Source organism: Bos indicus, chromosome 5 (assembly GCF_029378745.1).
Source record: "Bos indicus isolate NIAB-ARS_2022 breed Sahiwal x Tharparkar chromosome 5, NIAB-ARS_B.indTharparkar_mat_pri_1.0, whole genome shotgun sequence".
Taxonomy (NCBI): domain Eukaryota; kingdom Metazoa; phylum Chordata; class Mammalia; order Artiodactyla; family Bovidae; genus Bos; species Bos indicus.
In genome coordinates, this window is record NC_091764.1 from 29,654,323 (window position 1) to 29,673,274 (window position 18,952).

General features: G+C 37.1%; 1 protein-coding gene across 1 annotated transcript in view; it reads left to right on the top strand.

Annotated features, from left to right (window-relative positions):
* The window catches only part of FAM186A (family with sequence similarity 186 member A), a 77,119-nt gene extending 59,027 nt beyond the window's left edge, over positions 1-18,092 (top strand). Inside the window, exons 5-7 of the mRNA XM_070789128.1 lie at positions 11,072-11,264; positions 13,662-13,813; positions 14,451-18,092. Of these exons, the coding sequence (XP_070645229.1) occupies positions 11,072-11,264; positions 13,662-13,813; positions 14,451-14,637 (532 nt within the window). The 3' untranslated portion in view covers positions 14,638-18,092. The remainder of the gene's footprint in view (positions 1-11,071; positions 11,265-13,661; positions 13,814-14,450) is intronic.
* Positions 18,093-18,952: the final 860 nt, after the last annotated feature.

The window sequence follows — 18,952 nt, forward strand, 5'->3', positions numbered from 1 at the left end:
TAGCCTTTGCCCTGCTTCATTCTGTAATCCAAGACCAAATTTTCATGTTACTCCAGGTATCTCTTGACTTCCTACTTTTGCATTCCAGTCCCCTCTGTTGAAAAGAACATTTTTGGGGGGATGTGTTAGTTCTAGAAGGTCTTGTAGGTCTTCATAGAACCGTTCAACTTCAGCTTCTTCAGCATTACTGGTTGGGACATAGACTTGGATTACTGTTATTTGCTGTAGTTTTATTTTTATGATGCTGAGTCTTTGTGATAGTTATTATTACTGTTTCCTAGTACTTGTCCTTGAGATGTGAGCAGAATTAATGTGTGTCTTTTCTGCGCTAAGCTTGCCATTGTCAGTTGGAGACCCTCTAGAGTCTCCTTTTCCATTGGCATGATAAGCTATAGTGTTCAAGGTGATGGCTGTTCTGTTAGCCTGTGTTCCTAAGAGTCTAAAATGAAGTTCTTTTCGGCAAAGCTATGATGGATTTGTACTATGAGCAACAGATAAACTTTTGTTGTTTATAATCATTGAGATTTGGGGATTATTTGCTAAAACAGCAAAACCTAGCTTATCTTTACTAACATAGTCTTCCTATTCAAGAAAATGATATACGTTTTTTTCTGTTCAGGGTGTGTGTGTATGTGTGTGTGTATGTGTTCTGTTGGAGTTTTTAAAGTTTTCATCTAGCTCTTGAATATTCTTTCATAAGTATATATCTTGGTAGTTTTTATTTTTGATGTTATAAACAGACTCTCTCCTTCTATGACATCTTCTAACTGGTTGTTATTGATATAAAGGAAAGCCAGATTTCTCTATATCAATTTCATATGCAGCCATCTTACTGTATTCAAAAGCATGTGATCATTTTTCAGTTGATATTCTTGAGTTTTCCAATTACATAAACATATCCCTCGTAAATAATAATGTTTTTACATCTAGATTTTTCCAATTTTTAAATATCTCATTTCTGTTTCTTGACTGCCTGAATTGATTAGGACCTTAAGAACTGTATTAAAAAATATTGGTGATGTGGCCACCACCACCAGGCCACCTTTGCTCATTTGACTTTCTCAGAGTAACAGCTGGTAGTGCCCTTCCGTGGCCTAATGTTATTTTTTTCTAAGAAAAATTCACCTTCAAGAATGTTTAAAAGGATTGTTTATATTTATATTTTACTTTCTAAAAAAGCTGCAAAACATCTTTAACCTTAATCAATTTCATTTTGAGGGGAGTTATTTTATCCATTCCTTTGTAACTCAGAATGCCAAAATGTAAGTCATTCTTTCACTGCTAATTACTAAAATGTAAATATGAATTGATTAAAAATGTAATGATGATAGAGGACATCATTCTAGTATCTGTCACTAAAAAATGCTGGCTTTTGGGTTGAAATACATTGTATCATATTAAAGAAGTATCCTTCAGCTCCTGTTTCATTATTTCTTTAAAATCAAGAGTGGATGTTTAATTTTGTTAAGTTTATTAAATTACATTTTGTTAAATATGATTTCAGCACTTCATTTTCATGGTTATCAGAGAAAATATTTTCTCCTAAGATTTATTAATATGACTAATGTTTTAAACTATCATTGCATCCTTAGAATAAATCCTATTTGTATTGGGTTGGCAAAAAATTTGATTGGGTTTTTCTTCAGTATCTTACAGAAAAACCTGAATGAACATTTTGGCCAACCCAGTATCCTTCTTTGAGTGTGTTACATTTGCTAATATTTTATTTAGGACTTTATTTTGTACTGATATCCATTCATAAGTTTGACTGGTAGTTTATTTATTTATTTTTGGTGCTTTCTTTGTCAAATTTTGGTATAATTTTAAGTTTTGGTATAATTTTAAGTCTGGCATCATTTTAAAAATGTGAAAACTTTCTTTTCTATGCTGTAAAACAATTTAATGATAAAATTAGCTGTTCTTTTTAAGTTTGACAGATTTTACCTATGATACTATATGAACTTGGTGCTTTTGTGGGAAATTCTTTGACAATTTAATTTTTATATGGCAATTAAATTTGTTTATAATTATTGAAGATTTTGAAGACCTAAGTGACATGATGTGACCTGTTTTGGTAAAATCATTTAAAAACTGAAATAGATAGATCAACATATCATAATATTTAATTTATACACATAACTTTAATCCCATCAAGGATCAATTCATTCATTTTTCAGTAAGCTCTTCTTTAATATTTAATATTATAATGATCAAATCAGCAACAAGTCTAACAAGGAATTACATACTGACAGATGAACAATTCCATAATAAAAATGGCTGAGTCAAGAAGACTGTAACATTGTATTGGAAAGAAAATGTAAACTATAATAATATAAATTATTTTTGAATAAAGACATTTTTGTAGAGCCTCTGTAAGTAAATATTTCATATTTAAATACTATAATACTGTTTTAGAGTTATATTACCACATGATCAGTATTAATATACCTGAGAAGCAATGATGGAGAGGATATAAAATTATACCATGTGCTAATAATGAAACATTTCATTTCCGTATGTATTGAAGAAAGTTCTTAAAGATACTAAATGTGGTAGTGATAGATAGGATTTAACTTATCATTTAGTTCATCATCAACATTTTTAAGAATATGACAGGGACTGAGTTAGGCCCAGGGGGTGGAGGGTGAAAGGATACAAAAATGTTGTATCCTTCCATATCTCTGCCTCGAGGGCACACATAGTCTCCTCAGAAACAATCACACAAACAGATGACTATATAGTATGAGGTGGAAAGAACAATGATGGTATATCACCAACTCCATACAGAAGACTGAGCAGACACGAGAGTTAGGTGAAGCTTCTAGGCGTTCAGACTTTTGAATTATGTCTCAAAGAACTAGTGAGAGTCATTAAGGCAGCAAAGGCAGAGAGTCTAGCAGAACAAAGAAAGGAAGCAAGACGCAAAGTGTGTGTATGTGTGTGTGTGAAAAGAGTAATTGTTTCAAGGAATGGTTCACTATATCCACATAAGATGGCGGCAAATTTAAATGAAAAATGTTTTGTGTGTTCTGATTGCTTCACCAACTGGCCATTCCTCCATCTCTCTCCCTCTCCTTGGGCCTCTCTATCCCCTGAGATACAAATAATAATGAAGTTAGGCCAATTAATAACCCTACAAAGGCCTCTAAGTTTTAAAGTGGAAGGACGAGTCTCAAGTCTCTCACTTTAAGTCAAAAGCTAGATTATGAATGAACTTAGCAAGCAAACCAAGTTGAAAGCCAAGAAAGGCTGAAAGCTAGGCCTTTTGCACCAATTAGCTAAGTTGTGAATGCAAAGGAAAGTTCATGAAGGAAATCAAGAGTGCTACTCTAGTGAATCTTACAAATGATAAGAAAGACAGTCTTACTGCTGATGTGAAGAAAATTTTAGTAGTATGGATAGAAGATCAAACCAGCCACAACATTCCCTTAATGGAAAGCCTTATCTAGATGAACGCCCTAATTCTCTTCAATTCTATGAAGGCTGAAAGAATTGAGGAAGCTGCAGAAGAACATTTAAAGCTAGTAGAGGTTGATTTATGATGTTTAAGGAAAGAAGCCTCTTCATTACATCAAATGCAAGGTGAAGCAGCAAGTGCTGATACAGAAGCTGTAGCAAGTTATCCAGATATAGCTAAAATAATGAAGGCGGGTACATTAAAAAAAGCAACAGTTAGAACTGGACATGGAACAACAGACTGGTTCCAAATAGGAAAAGGAGTACGTCAAGGCTGTATATTGTCACCCTGCTTATTTAACTTCTATGCAGAGTACATCATGAGAAACGCTGGGCTGGAAGAAGCACAAGCTGGAATCAAGATTTCCTGGAGAAATATCAATAACCTCAGATATGCAGATGACACCACCCTTATGGCAGAAAGTGAAGAGGAACTAAAAAGCCTCTTGATGAAAGTGAAAGAGGAGAGTGAAAAAGTTGTGTTAAAGTTCAACATTCAGAAAACTAAGATCATGGCATCTGGTCCCATCACTTCATGGCAAGTAGATGGGGAAACAGTGTCAGACTTTATTTTGGGGGGCTCCAAAATCACTGCAGATGGTGATTGCAGCCATGAAATTAAGAGACACTTACTCCTTAGAAGGAAAGTTATGACCAACCTAGATAGCATATTGAAAAGCAGAGACGTTACTTTGCCAACAAAGGTCCATCTAGTCAAGGCTATGGTTTTTCCAGTGGTCATGTATGGATGTGAGAGTTGGACTGTGAAGAAAGCTGAGCGCTGAAAAATTGATGCTTTTGAACTGTGGTGTTGGAGAAGACTCTTGAGAGTCCCTTGGACTGCAAGGAGATCCAACCAGTCCATCCTAAAGGAGATCAGTCCTGAATATTCATTGGAAGGACTGATGCTAAAGCTGAAACTCCAGTACTTTGGCCACCTCATGCGAAGAGTTGACTCATTGGAAAAGACTCTGATGCTGGGAGGGATTGGGGGCAGGAGGAGAAGGGGACGACAGAGGATGAGATGGCTGAATGGCATCACTGACTCGATGGACATGAGTTTGAGTGAACTCCAGGAGTTGGTGATGGACAGGGAGGCCTGGCATGCTGCAGTCCATGGGGTCGCAAAGAGTCGGACACGACTGAGCGACTGAACTGAACTGAACTGACACTAAAAAAAAAACATATTTTCAATATATATAAAACAGTCTATATGGGAAGAATATGCCATCTAGGATTTTCATAGCTACAGAGGATTAGTCAATGCCTGGTTTCAAGGATTCAGAGCTTCAGACAGGCTGACTTCCTTGGTAGAGACTAATGCAGCTGGTGACCTTTATTTGAAGCCAACGCTCATTAACCACTTCAAAAATCCTTTGGCTTTTCAGAATTATGCTAATTCCACTCTCCCTATGTTCTATCAATGAAACAACAAAGCTTAGATGACAGCACAACTGTTGACAACACGGTCTACTAAATATTTTTCTGAGCAGAATGTTGAGCATTCTGCTCAGAAGAAAAGATTATTTTTATAAAAGATTATTAAAATATTACTCCTCATTGACAATGCGCCTGGTCACCCAAGAGCTCTAATGAAGATGCAGAATGATTTTATGATGTTTTCATGCCTGCCAACACAGTATTCACTCTGCAACCCACGGATCAAGGAGTAATTCTACCTTTCAAGATATTTAAGTCTTATTATACATTTCATAAGGTTATACAGTAGCTGCCATAGATAATGATTTCTTTGATGGATCTGGGCAAAGTCAATTGAAAACCTTCTGGAAAGCATTCACCTTTCTAGATACCATTAAGGTCAGTCATAGGATTTGCCTGGCAGTCCAGTGGTTAAGAATCCACCTTGCAATGCAGGGGACGCAGCTTTGATCCCTGGTCAGGGAACTAAGATCCCACTGCAGAGCAACTGAGCCTGCGTATCGCCACTATTGAGCCCACGTGTCACAACTAGAGAGTCCATACACTAACAAAGATCCTGCCTGCTGCAACTAAGATTCAATGCAGCCAAAATAAATATTTTGTTTAAAAGATCATTCATGATTCATAGAAAGAAGGCAAAATATCAACATGAACCGGAGTTGAGAAGATGATTCCAGCCTTCATGGATGACTTTGAGGTGTTCAAGACTTCAGAGGAAGAAGTAACTGCAGATGTGGTGGGAATAGCAAGAGAACTAGAATTAAAAGTGGAGCCTAGTGATGTGACTGGATTGCTGGAATCTCATGATGAAACTTGAACAGATGAGGAGCTGCATTATGGATGAGCAAAGAAAGTGCTTTCCTGAGATGGAATCTATTTCTGATGAAGGTGCTGACAAGATTGCTGAAATAACAACAAAGGATGTAGAATATTACATAAACTTCATTCATAAAGTAGTAGTAGGGTTTGAGAGGACTGACTCCAATTTAAAAAAAAATTCTACTGTGGGTAAAATGCTACCAAATAGCATTGCACACTACAGAGAAATCATCCATAAAAGACATCCATAAAAGGACAAGTCAATGATATGGCAAACTTCATTGTTGTCTTATGTTAAGAAATCGCCAGGGCTTCCCTGATAGTTCGGTGGTAAAGAATCCACCTGCCAATGCAAGAAACATGGGTTTGATCCTTGATCCAGTAAGTCCCACGTTCCTTGCAGCAACTAAGCCCATACACCACAACTATTGAGCCTGTGCTCTAGAGTCTGGGAGCTGCAACTACTGAGCACACATGCTGCAGCTACTGCAGGCTGCAAGCTCCAGAGCCCATGCTCAGGGACAAAGGAAGCCGCTGCAGTGAGAAACCCACGCACTCCAGCTAGAGAGCAGCCCCCGTTGCTGCAACTAGAGAAAAGCCCACGCAGCAACGGAGACTCAACACGCCATAAATAAATAAATAAAATTATTTTAAAAAAAGAAATCACCAAAGCCACCCAAATTTTCAGCAGCTACTACCTAATCAGTCAGCAGTCATCAGCTCTGAGGCAAAACTCTCCCAGCTCAGATGTTGGTTAGCACTCTTTAGCAATAAACTTTTTATTTATTAAAAACAGAAATATAGTTAATTCAAAATGTTGCATTAATTGTAGAGTGATTCAGTTATACATATATATATGTGTGTGTGTATATATATATATATATATTCTTTTTCAGATTCTTTTCCATTATAGGTTATTACAAGAAACTGAGTATAGTTTCCTGTGCTGTACAGGTCCTTGTTTACCTGTTTCATAAATAGTAATGTGTGTAGTTCAGTTCAGTCACTCAGTCATGCTCGAGTCTTTGTGACCCCATGAACTGCAGCACTCCAGGCTCCCCTGTCCATCACCAACTCCCAGAGCTTACTCTAACTCATGTCCATTGAGTTGGTTATGCCATCCAACCATCTCATCTTCTGTCATCTCCTTCTCCTCCTGCCTTCAATCTTTCCCAGCATCAGGGTCTTTACAAATGAGTCAGTTCTTTGCATCGGGTGGCCAAAGTATTGGAGTTTCAGCTTCAGCATCAGTCCTTCCAATGAATATTCAGGACTGATTTCCTTTAGAATGGACTGGTTGGATCTCCTTGCTGTCCAAGGGACTCTCAAGAGTCTTCCCCAACACCACAGTTCAAAAGCATCAGTTCTTTGGTGCTCAGCTTTCTTTTTAGTTCAACCCTCACATTCACACATGACTACTGGAAAAACCATAGCTTTGACTAGATGGACCTTTGTTGGCAAATGTGTATATGTGTATATATGTGTAAATGTGTATATGTTAATCCCAAACTCCTAATTTATCTCCCCCACCCCCTGGTTACCCTTTTAGTAGCCATAAGTTTATTTTCTATGTCTGTGAGTCTATTTCTGTTTTGTAAATAAGTATATTTGTATCTGTTTTCTTTTTTTGGCCTTCTCTGACTAGGAGTCTAATCCCTGCCCTTTGTAGTAGAAGCACAGAATCCTAATCACTGGACTACCAGGAAATTCCCTGTATTATTTTTTTAGATTCCAAATATAAATGATATCATATGATATTTATCTCTCTGTGTCTGACTTATTTCACTTAATATGATAATCTCTATCTAGGTCCATCCAAATGCTGCAAATGGCATTTCATTTTTTATGGCTGGGTAATATTCATATATATATGTGTATATATATATATATATATATATATACACACACACCCCACATCTTTATCCATTCATCTGTTAATGAACATTAGGTTGCTTCCGTGTCTTGGTTACTACAAACAGTGCTGCTATAAACACTGGGTGCATGTATCTTTTCAAATTAGAGTTTTCTCTGGATATATGCCCAGGAGTGGGATTGTAGGATCATGTGGTAACTCTTTCTAGTTTTTTAAGAAAACTCCATATTGTTCTCCATAATGCCTATAGCGTCTATACCAATTTACATCCCCATTGACAGTGTAGGAGGGTAGTAATAGTTTTATATCCAAATCTTAGTCATATTTTCTCTTTAATGTCAGGAAGAGCTTGGTTCAAATTTCTAGTTCTGAACGTCTCTAAGATTTTAATGTGCTGACTCAAATTTGTAAAACTGATGATGTAATGATATATACTTCAAAGAATGATTGTGATGGTTAAATGAAATAATATATTTTAAACTATTAAAATGTTTTATTTAACATAAATTTTAAAATAGAAACATCTCCAGCACAATGATTGATGCATAGTAGATGCTCAGTAAATGTTAAAGCACCTTCCTTTGAATCATAATTCTATATCAAATACTATAAAATATTTATTAGAATGAGGGCAGTATTTTACCAATATAAGTACAATTTGCTAAAAGAGTGGGAACAAGCGGTAGAAAGAAATGAACAAAAGTGTTTCTAGATAGAAAATTTTAAATAATGAGACACCTCAGTGGTTGCTATTGGAGTGGGTGATTAGATATTGAATTATATTTTAAAACACATAAACAATAAAATTTCTAAGTTTGAAATGAAACTGCAAACTTTTCCAAGTAGGGACATATAATTTCAATAAGGAAAAACTATGGGAAAAGTCTAAAAGACTGTGTGAATAGAGAGAAAAATGGCAGGAAAGATTTGACATGGAAAATAAGACTTATTGGGAAGATTTAATACATAGCATAGTGATTATAGTCAACAACACTGTATTTATGGGGACTTCCCTGGTGGTCCAGTGTTTAAGAATCCACCTTCCAATGCAGGGAACACAGGTTCAGTCCCTGGTCCAGGAACTAAGATTCCACTTGCAGAGGGAAAACTAAGCCAGTGCTCCGCAACTAGAGAATCTCATGCTCTGCAACCAAGAACCCATGTACTGCAATGAAGAGCCAGTGCAGCAAAAAAAACAAAACAAAACTATGCTTGTAGACTTCAAAGTTGCTAAGAGACCAGATCTTAATTTTTCTTATCACAGGAAAGAAATGATGATTATGTGATTAGCTAACACTACAGTGGTAATCATATTGCAGTATATAAATGTATCATCAAATCAACACATTATACACCTTAAACTTAGTTTAAATTTATATCTCAATTTTATATAAATATAAAATACCTCAATTATAAATATACACAGTCACTTATATCTCAAATACATATGAAATATGGTTATTAGAATGCTACCCAACTGGTTAATTGAGAACACCTTTATTTATAGGAATGGATGTGATAGGAATTTGGTAACACATGGAGAAATGATGCAGGAGATGCATGTGTATGATTCCATGTGATTAAAAACACATGTAATCACAGGGAACTATGCTTATATCTTGCAATAACCTATAACGGAAAAGAATCAGAAAGAGACTGTACATACATTTATAATATTTATACTATTTATACACATGTATATTTATAAATAACTGAATCACTTTGCTGTGACACAACATTGTAGATCAACTATACTTTTCAATAAGAAAACTGGAAAAAAACACATGTAATAAATATGATCATAGAAGTAGAAAAATAAAAATCACCTATGGAATATGAAAAAAAATGCTAAGGCTATTGGAAAATTAATTTTAAATGAAATAACTTAGAAAGCTAATATATTTATTAAATGACCCATATATACAGTACATTCTATGCTATTAATTATAACCCATAAAGGAAACCTAAACATTATTCCCTTCCCCCCACAATCTCTCTATATATGTATATGTGTTGCACTAAGTCGCTTCAGTCATTTCTGGCCTGACTCTTCCCTACCCGCCAGGCTCCTCTGTCCATGGGATTCTCTAGGCAAGAACACTGGAGTGGGTTGCCATGCCCTCCTCCAGAGGCTCTTCCCCTCCCAGGGACTGAGCATGCATCTCCTGCAGCTCCTGCTTGCAAGCAGATTCTTTACCACTGAGCCACTGGGGAAGCCCCTCTATATATGAAAAACACATTTATTTAGAAAAACATCTTCAGTGTGTTCTCATTGCCTACCTTCCCCTAAATCCAAACTCCACAACATACCTTTTTTTTAAAGCCTTTCATAAACCAGCTGTTTCAGTCTTATCCCCCAATATGTATCCTTTCACGTATCTGCGGTTTAAAAAGTTCCATACTATTCACCACTCCCAAAATATAACTTTCATTGTTTTGCCGGTATTTATAGTATTCCCTCAATCTGGAATTCTTCATCCCCTTTTTCTCAGACTTTAGTGGCTGTAAGGTTTACCTAAGATTTTGTTTAAATACAGATCCTGAAGCCTACCACCAAGCTTTTTTATTCAAAAGGTCTGGGGAGGTACCCTGGAATCTGCATATTCAACGAGTACCACTCTCCCTCCTCCCCACAAGATGAATCAGTCCAGGTGATTAGGGTCCACACTTGGAGAAATATTGTTATTGTGGGAAGAAAGATCTGGGTTTGCTTCCCAAATCTGTTATTAATTAATTATGTGACTTTTGAAAACTTGTTCAGATTCCTTTTCCTCTCCTGTAGAATGGGGATGGCAAAAAAACTATCTAGGCCCAAATGTTGTGGCACAAAAAAACAGAGAGTACTACATCCTCCGGATCGTATTTAGCATTTTCCTATGGAGCCTTCTTTATTCCTCTTGTTAGAATTAACTATGTTTTCCTTTTTGCTCAAACAGATCAACTGCTATTTAGCATTTATTTCATTCTCTCTCTGACACAGTTAATTCTTATGAGTCTTCTAACCTGGCTTGTAAGTGCTTTGAAGGCAAGGACAGTCTTTTTCAAGGTATTAAATACCTTCTATATGTCTTATATATATCACTACTAAAATATTACTGTATTTTAAGAGAAGGCAATGCCAACCCACTCTAGTACTCTTGCCTGGAAAATCCCATGGACAGATTTTCCATCCTGGTAGGCTACAGTCCCTGGGGTCGCAAAGAGTTGGACATGACTGAGCAACTTCACTTTCTTTAAAAAATAATAAGCAATACTACTGTAACACTAAAAACTCTGTGCAGAGTTAAATAAAAATTTGACAGTCATATAGAGTTTTGAAAGTTTAGTCATATAGGGAACTAGATGATGGTCACATTAAGCAAGCCTGCCACCCCTCTACCATCTCTACTTACTAAGGATGAGGTGAGAATGGAAAGTAACTGAGGCCAGGTTTGCTGAGTTAGTGTCAGTAATATCAACCTAATTCTTGTTAATTTTTCCAAGAAACAACATAATTAAACGATTACAAGCCATCCAGATTACTGGAAGAAGTTATGAGACCCAGAACCTCTACATAATGCTGAAGAGAATTGATGATTATCAAAAAAAGATAATGCAGATCTGGACAGAGAAGCAGAATTCTCTAGAGCAGAAACGGAATCAGTGCCTAAGGAAAATGATGTACTTATTCAGCCAGGTAATCTGTTTTCTATTTCTTCTCCCCAGTCTGTTGTAAGAAAAGTGAAAGGGGCAGGTTTTGAAAATATTAATAACAATTCCCTAGAGATACCAAGTATATTAGTTCCCTGTGCTGCTGTTAACATATTACAAATTTCATGGCTTAAAAACAACAGAAATGTATTCTCTTACATTTTGGTTCCTTCCAGATGCTCTGAGGGAGAAATTTGTTCCAAGCTTCTCTTCTAGACTCTGGTGGCTATAGACAATCCTTGGCATTCCTTGGCTTGTCGTTGCATAACTCCAGTCTCTGCCTCTGTCTTTTCCGTGGCCTTCTGCCCAGTGTGTTTTTTGTTCTTTCCTATTATAAAGCCAATGTATCATTGGATTTAGGACCCATCTGATTAAACCAGGATGATCTCATCTTGAGATCCTTAACTTAATTATATCTATTGATGGTGGTGTTTAGTTGCTCAGTCATGTCAACTCTTATGCAACCCTATGGACTATAGCTTGCCAGGCTCCTCTGTCCATGGGATTTCCCAGGAAAGCATACTGGAGTGGATGGCCATTTCTTACTCCAGGGGATCTACCCGACCCAGAGACTGAACTCATATCTCTTGCATCTCCTGCACTGGCAGGCAGATTCTTTACCACTGTGCCACCTGGAAGCCTGTAAGAATGGGAGAGACTTCCAGAAATGCTCAACTCCTTCCTAGTCAACCCACATTTACCAGCCTCTAGATATGAAAACTCTTGAAGTCATTGCTCTCCAAATGATTCTTGGTGTTTACTTCTTTCCTCAAAACTATTAGAAAGCAAGTTTTAATATCAAGCATTTACAAAAAAGGAGATGAGTTAATTAACTTGCTTACAGAGTACCAGGCACAGAAGATCCTGTTAAACTCTGACATTCACCCAGTGTGAATGGGCGCATTCATTCTGATAACCGTCAGTATTGCTTTTGGAAGTGATAGTGACCTTCCAAAGTTACAGAGCTGAGATTAGAGTTCTTTGCTCTGGAATTACATGCTGCCCTTACTTTCTCCAACATGCAGCTCTGGAATGTTTTTGGAGTTCTAGGAATATTTTCTATTTATACATCATTCTGTTTCACTAAAGTAATTAATTAATAAGATTAGCTTACTTGCTACTCTAGAAGGTACAGAGAAACTTCTCATTATAGACATGCATGTTGTGAATTTTTTAGAAGTTACTTTTTTTTTTGGTCGTGCCACACAGCCTGCAGGATATGTTTCTCAACCAGGGATTGAACCCAGGCCTGGAATGAAAGCCTAGAATTCTAACCACTAGGCAATCAGGGAACTCTCCAGAAATTACATTATAAGTTACAATATATAAATATTAAAACTCTCTCACCTTAAAAATGAATATTTTTGACAATTGTGGGTTTGGAAAGTATGACCAATGTAGATGGAGTAAGTGAATTGGCAACGTCATGAGCTGTCTAACAGGAATGACGATGTCTAGGGCATTTCAAAAGATGAATAAAGGTCTGGGGTCAGAAAAGCTAGAATCTAGATAATGAAGTAGGTATGAAGGTATTAAGAAAGGAGAGGGAAAAACAAAAGGAATCAAAGGGTAGAAATGCATAAATACCTTACACTGAATCAGAATGGTGGTCAAGAAGTTGGTTCTGCTACCAGATTGGCTTTACTACATACTAGCTAAGAGACCTTGGGCAAGCCACTTAAATTTTCTGAGCTTCATATTCCCATATGTAAGGCAAGGATAATAATAGCACCTATCTCATAAGACTGTAAATATTAAATGAAAGTGAAGTTGCTCAGTCGTGTCCGACTCTTTTCGACCCTATGGACTGTAGCCCCACAGGCTCCTCCGTCCATGGGATTTTCCAGGTAAGAATACTGGAGTGGGTTGTCACTTCCTTCTCCAGGGGATCTTCCTGACCCAGGGATCAAACTCAGGTCTCCCACACTGCAGGCAAGTTAACATATAGAAAGATCTGACAGTTAATGTTAGCTATCATTACATTTGCACAGTGCTTCTTCACAATTTGTGAAGTTTTCCAAACATATTATACAACTCTCACAACAACCTTGTATTATTATTCTTGTTTTAGAAATGAGAAGAAAGAAGTGCTGATAAAATTGGCAACTAACCCAAAGTCACAAAGCTAGGAAATGAGAGAACTAAAACTAGAACTTAAAGCAGGACCAGGGTCTTTATATATTAATAGCCGCTAACTCTGAAACTGTGTGTTGGAGGTGAGTACAGATTGAGGAGTGGTTGGAGGAAGGGAGAAAAGGCATGGAGAAAGAGAATTTGGAAGAGGAAATATGTCATAGTTTAGCTAGGGCCAGATCAGAAGATCATCCTAAAGACTTCAGCCCTTTCTTTTCATGATTTCCTTTTTCTGACTTATTTATTTTAGCTTCAAGAGACATATAAATTGAATCTCGATCAACCTATCCCTTTGGTCATTGAACAAAAGCAAAAACCTGCCTCTACCAAATCTGTTCAACAGCCATGCCCAAAGCTACTGAAAGAAGACAACAGGAAGTATAACATTCTCAATAAATTTAGGTGTGTGGTAGGAAAGAGTTACGTTAAACTTTCTTTGGATAATAAATGGAACCTAATACTTTTTTTTTCTGCCCAAGAGATTCCCCTTCTCCACAATTATGATACGGTGCAATGGATAATGGTGGTGCAAGTATTAATCTTCTTAGCTAGTCTGCAAAAGGCTTATTTCTACTTAAAAATTTAACATCTAGTTTTGAGTTCCTTTTAAAAATGAAGTTGATTCTTCGTTAGTAAGAAACAAATTATTTCAATATACACGATAAAGAAACTTAGAAACATTTTCTTTAAAAAAAAAAGGTAGAAACTTTGGGAAAGAAAAAGATTGTTGTGGAGGTAGGGCAATAGCCTGAATATGGAATGTATACTCCATGAAGCTAAGAAAGTTGTTTAAAATGTATTAGTAGATAAAGTCATGGAAAGGCAACTTTCAAGGAAAAAAAAAAGCTATTTCTGCAAATTCTACTATTATAATCCATCTCTTAGTTGAAGTGATCATAAGTAAAGTTCCTCAGTGCCAGGGGGAGCTCTATAGGACAGGGTGGTGGTGAAGAGAAGGAAGGATAGTAGGAATTACATCTTGAATGACTTTGGAGCTCAGGAGAGTTTGACGCTTAAGGAGTGCTCTCTGATTCTCTAGAAAAGACGACCAACTGCAAGCCATCTGGAATGCAGATCTATCCACTTCGAGTTACCCAATAACAGAGAAGACATCAATGCATCCATTCTGGGCCCAGCTGGGTGGGTACCCAGATATTCCTATGCTGCTTCAGTTAGATGTTCAGTCAGCCTTCATAAGATCTCTTACATGTATTCAATCAAGGTAAGTTAAGGACTGGGAGAACTCTGATAATTGGGCCTTTGGTCACATACCTTTTGTTTCCTTAACTTGACTTACAGCACCAGGGAGTTACCAAAAGTAGGTTCTTGGTGTGACGTCAAACTCACACCAGTTATAAAAAAGTACCCATAAATTCAGCCTTAGTCTTTTGGTGGTTCTTTTCATGGGCCTATTGGAATAATATAAACAAACAGGCAAAAAACAGTTATAATATGGCAAAACTTAATCTAACACTAGAAAGGTCCATTTTTGAATTCCACTTAGGGATTTATTATTGAAAATACCAGAAAGACCACTGTAAAATGCTTTGCTCACTTCATGCTTCAGCAACATGACCTTAAATTCAATTGTCATATCTAGGCCCAATCTGAAGTAAATTCAGGGCTTATATCCCAGGATACACTGAAGACACTTGGAAACAATAGGTAAGGTGGTCATGTGGTTCCATGTTTCCAAATTCTGTTAAACCAGATTTTAACCTATCATTGGAAATCATCCCGTGGAACTAAAGAGTTTTAGAGTCTGCATTAGCTCTTTCAGGAAAGAGAATTATTTAATATTCTAAACTAAGAATTTAGAAAACTGAACTTTGTAACCTGAAAGAATTTGTGGCAGCAGTCTCATTTATTCTGGTGAAATCCAAGTCCTGGGGTAAGAAGAAACAGCATTAACTCATAAATTTGTTTAGATGCTAGATACCATGAAATAAGACACTTAAAATTTTACTATAATAAAGTAAAATAATAGCAAAAATATTATGTAATCTTGTTGCTGCTGTTCAGTCACTAAGTTGTGTCTGACTCTTTGCAACCTCACAGACTGTAGCACACCAGTCTCCTCTGTCCTCCTATCTCCTGGAGTTTGCCCAAATTCATGTCCATTGAGTTGGTGATGCTCTCTAACCATCTCATCCTCTGCTGCCTCCTCTGCCTTTTGCCTTCAATCTTTCCCAGAATCAGGGTCTTTTCCAATGAGTTGGCTCTTTGCATCAGGTAGTCAAAGTATTGGAGCTTCAACTTCAGCATCAGTCCTTCCAATGAATATTCAGGGTTGATCTCCTTTAAGATTGACTGGTTTGATTTCCTTGAAGTCCAAGGGACCCTCAAGAGTCTTCTCCAGCACTACAATTTGAAAGCATCAGTTCTTCGGTGCTCAGCCTTCTTTATGGTCCAACTCTCACATCTATATATGATTACTGGAAAAATAATAGCTTTGACTATACACATCTTTGTTGGCAGTGATGCGTCTGCTTTTTTAATACACTGCACCTAGATTTGTCATAGTTTTCCTTCCATGGAGCAAGTGTCTTTTAACTTCATGTCTGCAGTCACCATCCACAGTGATTTTGGGGCCCAAGTAAATAAAATCTGTCACTGTTTCCACTTTTTCTCCTTCTATTTACCATGAAGGGACAGAATCAGATGCCGTGATCTTAGTTTTTTGAATGTTGAATTTCAAATCATCTTTTTCACTCTCCTCTTTCACCCACATCAAGAAGCTCTTTAGTTTTTCTTCACTTTCTGCCAGTAGAGGGGTATCATCTATGTATCTGAGGTTGTTGATAACTTCTCCTGGCAATCTTGATTCCAGTCTGTGAGTCATCCACCCCAGCATTTCACATGATCTACTCTGCATAATTCTGTATGTAAGTTAAATAAGCAAGGTGACAATATACAGCCTTGTCATACTCTTTTCCCTATTTTGAACCAGCCCATTGCTCCATGTCTGGGTTTGTTATTTCTTGACCCACATATAGGTTTCTGAGGAGACAAATAAGGTGGTCTGTTATTCCCATCTCTTTGGAAATTTTCCAGTTTGTTGTGATCCACACAGTCAAAGACTTTCATGTAGTCAATGAAGCAGAAGCAGATGTTTTTCTGGAATTCTTTTGCTTTCTCTATGATCCAACGAATGTTAGTAATTTGATCTCTGGTTCCTCTGCTTTTTCTAATCTCAGCTTGTACATCTGGAAGTTCTGGGTTCACGCCCTGCTGAAGCCTAGCTTGAAGTATTTTGAGCATAGTCTCACTAGTATCTTGTAATTAACACTATCCTTGCACCTACCATGTATTTTAATTACCTTATTACTTACCTTCCCTGATTTTAGACAATATATTTTAGGGAGGTTAGCTGCCTATTGTGTTCAACTGCTTCTGTTTTTGCTCTGCCTGCTTTCCTTTCAAAAATATTTACTACTTACTATGTGCCAGGTACTGGGAGAAGACAATGGCACCCCACTCCAGTACTCTTGCCTGGAAAATCCCATGGACGGAGGAGCCTGGTGGGCTGCAGTCCATGGGGTCTCTAGGAGTCGGGCACGACTGAGCGACTTCACTTTCACTTTTCACTTTCATGCACTGGAGAAGGAAATGGCAACCCACTCCAGTGTTCTTGCCTGGAGAATCCCAGGGACGGGGGAACCTGGTGGGCTGCCGTCTGTGGGGTCGCACAGAGTGGGACACGACTGACGCGACTTAGCAGCAGAAGCAGCAGCATGTGCCAGGTACTATAAATGAGGCACTGAGATACAATATGTGAGACAGTTTAAAGAGACCATGGATGCCAGGCAGAAGGAACAATATGTGAAAAAATTCAGGACCAATAACATATTGCCTCTTTTACTTTATCTCATAAATTTTTTAAATTAAAAATATATACAAACAGAAGCCTCCCTATTCCCCCAGTACCCTTTCTTCCTGTTTCCAATAGGGGTGACTGGGATTAAAATTTCTCTTCCCGCCTTGATGTGTTATGTGATGCTTAGAGCTAGTGTCATCTTTGGCAACCCTGAGGTGATAACCATGGGACCAAAAAGACAACACACCAAGAATTATAGAGGAGGAAGATAAGTAAAACCCTATCTTTGAGGACATTAAGTTACTAGAACAGCCCTGAGTACACCTGCCTCTGGCCTTTTTGTTAGGTGAGCAATGAATAACTCTTTCATTTCAACCATCCTTAGTCAGGGATTCTGTTACTTACAGCTCAAAAACATTACTGACTTAATTAGTTTATATTTTTTCCCCCTGAGGAAAGCTTTTCCTGATCTTCCCTATTGCCATTATGTGCCATTTCCCCAAATGCCATAATATCCTAAGCTTATTACTCTATCATTGTGTTTACCACAGGTATTATAATAATCTGTTTATGCGTCTGTCTCTTTGTATCCCAAGAGGTCTGACATTTTGACCCATTAGAAATATTCAAAAAAGTTCAATGTTGAATGAATGAATACATACATGTTTCTGTCTCCAAAGAGGTAACAGTCAAAGTAGAGGATGATAAGATACTGACGAATTACAAAAGATAACAACTATCAAAAGAACAATGTTTTTTTTATTTTAAGAAGTTTTCACATGTATAATATCATGTATGAAACGAGTCGCCAGTCCAGGTTCGATGCACAGTACTGGATGCTTAGGGCTGGTGCACTGGGACGACCCAGAGGGAGGGGAGGGGAGGGAGGAGGGTGGAGGGTTCAGGATGGGGAACGCGGGTATACCTGTGGCGGATTCATTTCGATATTTGGCAAAACTAATACAATATTGTAAAGTTTAAAAATAAAATAAAATTTAAAATTAAAAAAAAAAAAAAGAAGTTTTCATTTATTTATTTATTGGCCATGCTGCATGGCTTGTGGGATCTCAGTTCCCCCACCAGGAATTGAACCCAGGCCCCTAGCAGTGAAAGTGCCGAGTCCTAACCACTGGACCTCCAGGGAATTCCCAAAGGAACAGTTTCAACAATATATAATTTGAAATATTTTCATTTAAAAATTTCAAAAATATATAAAGCATAAGAAAGTATAACAAAGAAGATACGTCTACCATTCAGGGATAATACTGCTGCTAACATTTTGCTATATAAACTTCTTTTTGAAAAGGAAAGTTGTATTATTCTATTAAGGTATAATTTTTTTTTTTTAACAAATGGGGTTAGGAGCCATTCGAAAATTACAGTCTTTAGTTAGCAGCACACAGACTCTAGGGAAAATGAAGCAAAAGAGTAAGCTAAGAAGACAATATAAGTAACAATGGCATTTTTATTTGATTCATTTAAATGCAAGCGGTACCAGTGCGTATGTACCCTACATTACAGTAATACCTATTAGAGTCCCAAATTTGAATGCAACTTTAAGAATTTTATCACATTTGCCTAAGAATGGTTTATACAGTCTGATGAGCACTTACTATGAGCTAATCCTAAAAACAAAAGTGAGACCTAGTTTAACCCAAACTTTGTTATATGAATGACTGAAGAGAATATTATTCCGGGTAATGATTTCTGTTTTGGGTTTCTTT